General features: G+C 47.0%; 1 protein-coding gene across 1 annotated transcript; it reads right to left on the bottom strand.

The window, feature by feature from the left end:
• Positions 1-365: 365 nt before the first annotated feature.
• On the bottom strand, positions 366-1,289 carry LOC136996419 (olfactory receptor 12D1-like; the record flags this gene model as incomplete). The annotated part of the gene is made up of 1 exon (XM_067317343.1): positions 366-1,289. A coding segment is annotated over exon 1 (924 nt), but the record flags the coding sequence as incomplete, so codon positions are not given.
• Positions 1,290-1,619: the final 330 nt, after the last annotated feature.

Consider the following 1,619-nt stretch of genomic DNA (forward strand, 5'->3'; position numbering starts at 1 on the left):
GGGATTCAGCTGCCTTAAAAAAAAAAAAAAAAAAAAAAAAAGAGAGAGAGAAGAAGAATCAAGTGACATTTGAGGGTAAATCACTCTAATAAGGTGTTTTTATTGAAGTATCACTCTCTGGAGACACTTCTCTTTTCCACTTGGATGAATGAGAGTGTCTGTTCCATGAACACTGATATTGCCCAAGATAGGAGACATAAGGCCATATCCAGTATGCAGGGTTTTTCTGAAGGGACCCAGGCAGTTGGCAGTGAAAAGCAGATTTCTGCACAACACAGTCTTGAGCCAAAAGCTCCTCTGATTGCATTGTCCATTGCCTACTACCCCACACAAGCTGCAAGGCAGAACATTTTCTGTGCTAGTAACTCTCTGGAGAAAAGTCTTCTCTTTAGGGCGTGTTTCACCTCCACATTCCTCAGGGTGTAGATCAAAGGATTGAGGACTGGCGTGACAACATTATACATAAGCGTGGCTATCATTGTCCAGCTGGGTGAATTCCCTGAGGAAGGTGGCACATAGTTAAAAATAACAGGGACATAGAGTAAAGCCACTACTGTGAGATGGGAGATGCAAGTGGAGAAGGCTTTCCTCCTTCCCTCCTTGGACTGGACTTTCAGTCGGAGGAAGGAAAAAATGTATAGGTAAGAAAAGAGTGTGAAGACAAAGGGGCCTGTTGCAATACTCCCTGTGATGATGTTGAGAAGGCTCAGGTTGAGCTGGCTGTTATTGCAGGCCAGTCTCACCAGGGGCTTAATTTCGCAGAAGAAGTGGTGGATGTGGTTGGGGCCACAGAAATGGAGCCGGGAGGTCATGACTGCGTGCATCAGAGCATGAAGGAAGCCAATAGTCCAAGCAGCTGCAGCCAGCAGCAGGCAGGCCCGTGGCCTCATGATCAGGGTGTAGCGCAGGGGGTTGCAGATGGCCACAAAGCGGTCATAGGCCATGACAGCCAGAAGTAAAGCTTCACTGCTTCCCACGAAGTAGAAAAAGTGGAGCTGGCTTAGGCAGCCAGTGTAAGAAATGCCCTGGTGCCCCGAGAGGAACCCAGCCAGCATCTTGGGCACGGTAACTGTGGAGAAGAAAATATCTAGGCAGGAGAGGTTGCAGAGGAAAAAGTACATGGGGGTGTGTAGCCGGGGTTCACATGCCACTACAATCATGATTGCCATATTCCCCAGCAGGGTAGACACGTAGAGCAGTAAGAAGAGCATGAACAGGAATTTCTGCAGCCCTTGAACATTGCTCAGGCCAAGGAGGATGAACTTCCTCACCTCTGTCTGGTTATCCATCCCTGCAGGGAAAGAGATAATAACTTAGCAGTAACTTCCTATCTTTCTGTTCTGAGCTGCTATATCCATTTCCCAGAGTCCTCTTCCATAAGCTGCATCATCAGCTGATGCTGCCTCATAAATGGAAAAGATCAGATATTGAGTCTGGAAAGGGGCACACAAGAATTCCTTGATTTCCCACCCCAGCTGTTTCAACAAATACTGGAACTGTTGTAACCTATATGGTCAATACTGATGCTGGAACTGCCACCTGCGTACCAGCTCACTGAAAGGAATGGCATGTTTGAGAATAGCAAGCAAAGAAAATTATGAGGAAGAAAGACAAGCAGG

This window comes from Apteryx mantelli, unplaced genomic scaffold (genome assembly GCF_036417845.1).
Source record: "Apteryx mantelli isolate bAptMan1 unplaced genomic scaffold, bAptMan1.hap1 HAP1_SCAFFOLD_39, whole genome shotgun sequence".
Classification (NCBI taxonomy): Eukaryota; Metazoa; Chordata; class Aves; order Apterygiformes; family Apterygidae; genus Apteryx; species Apteryx mantelli.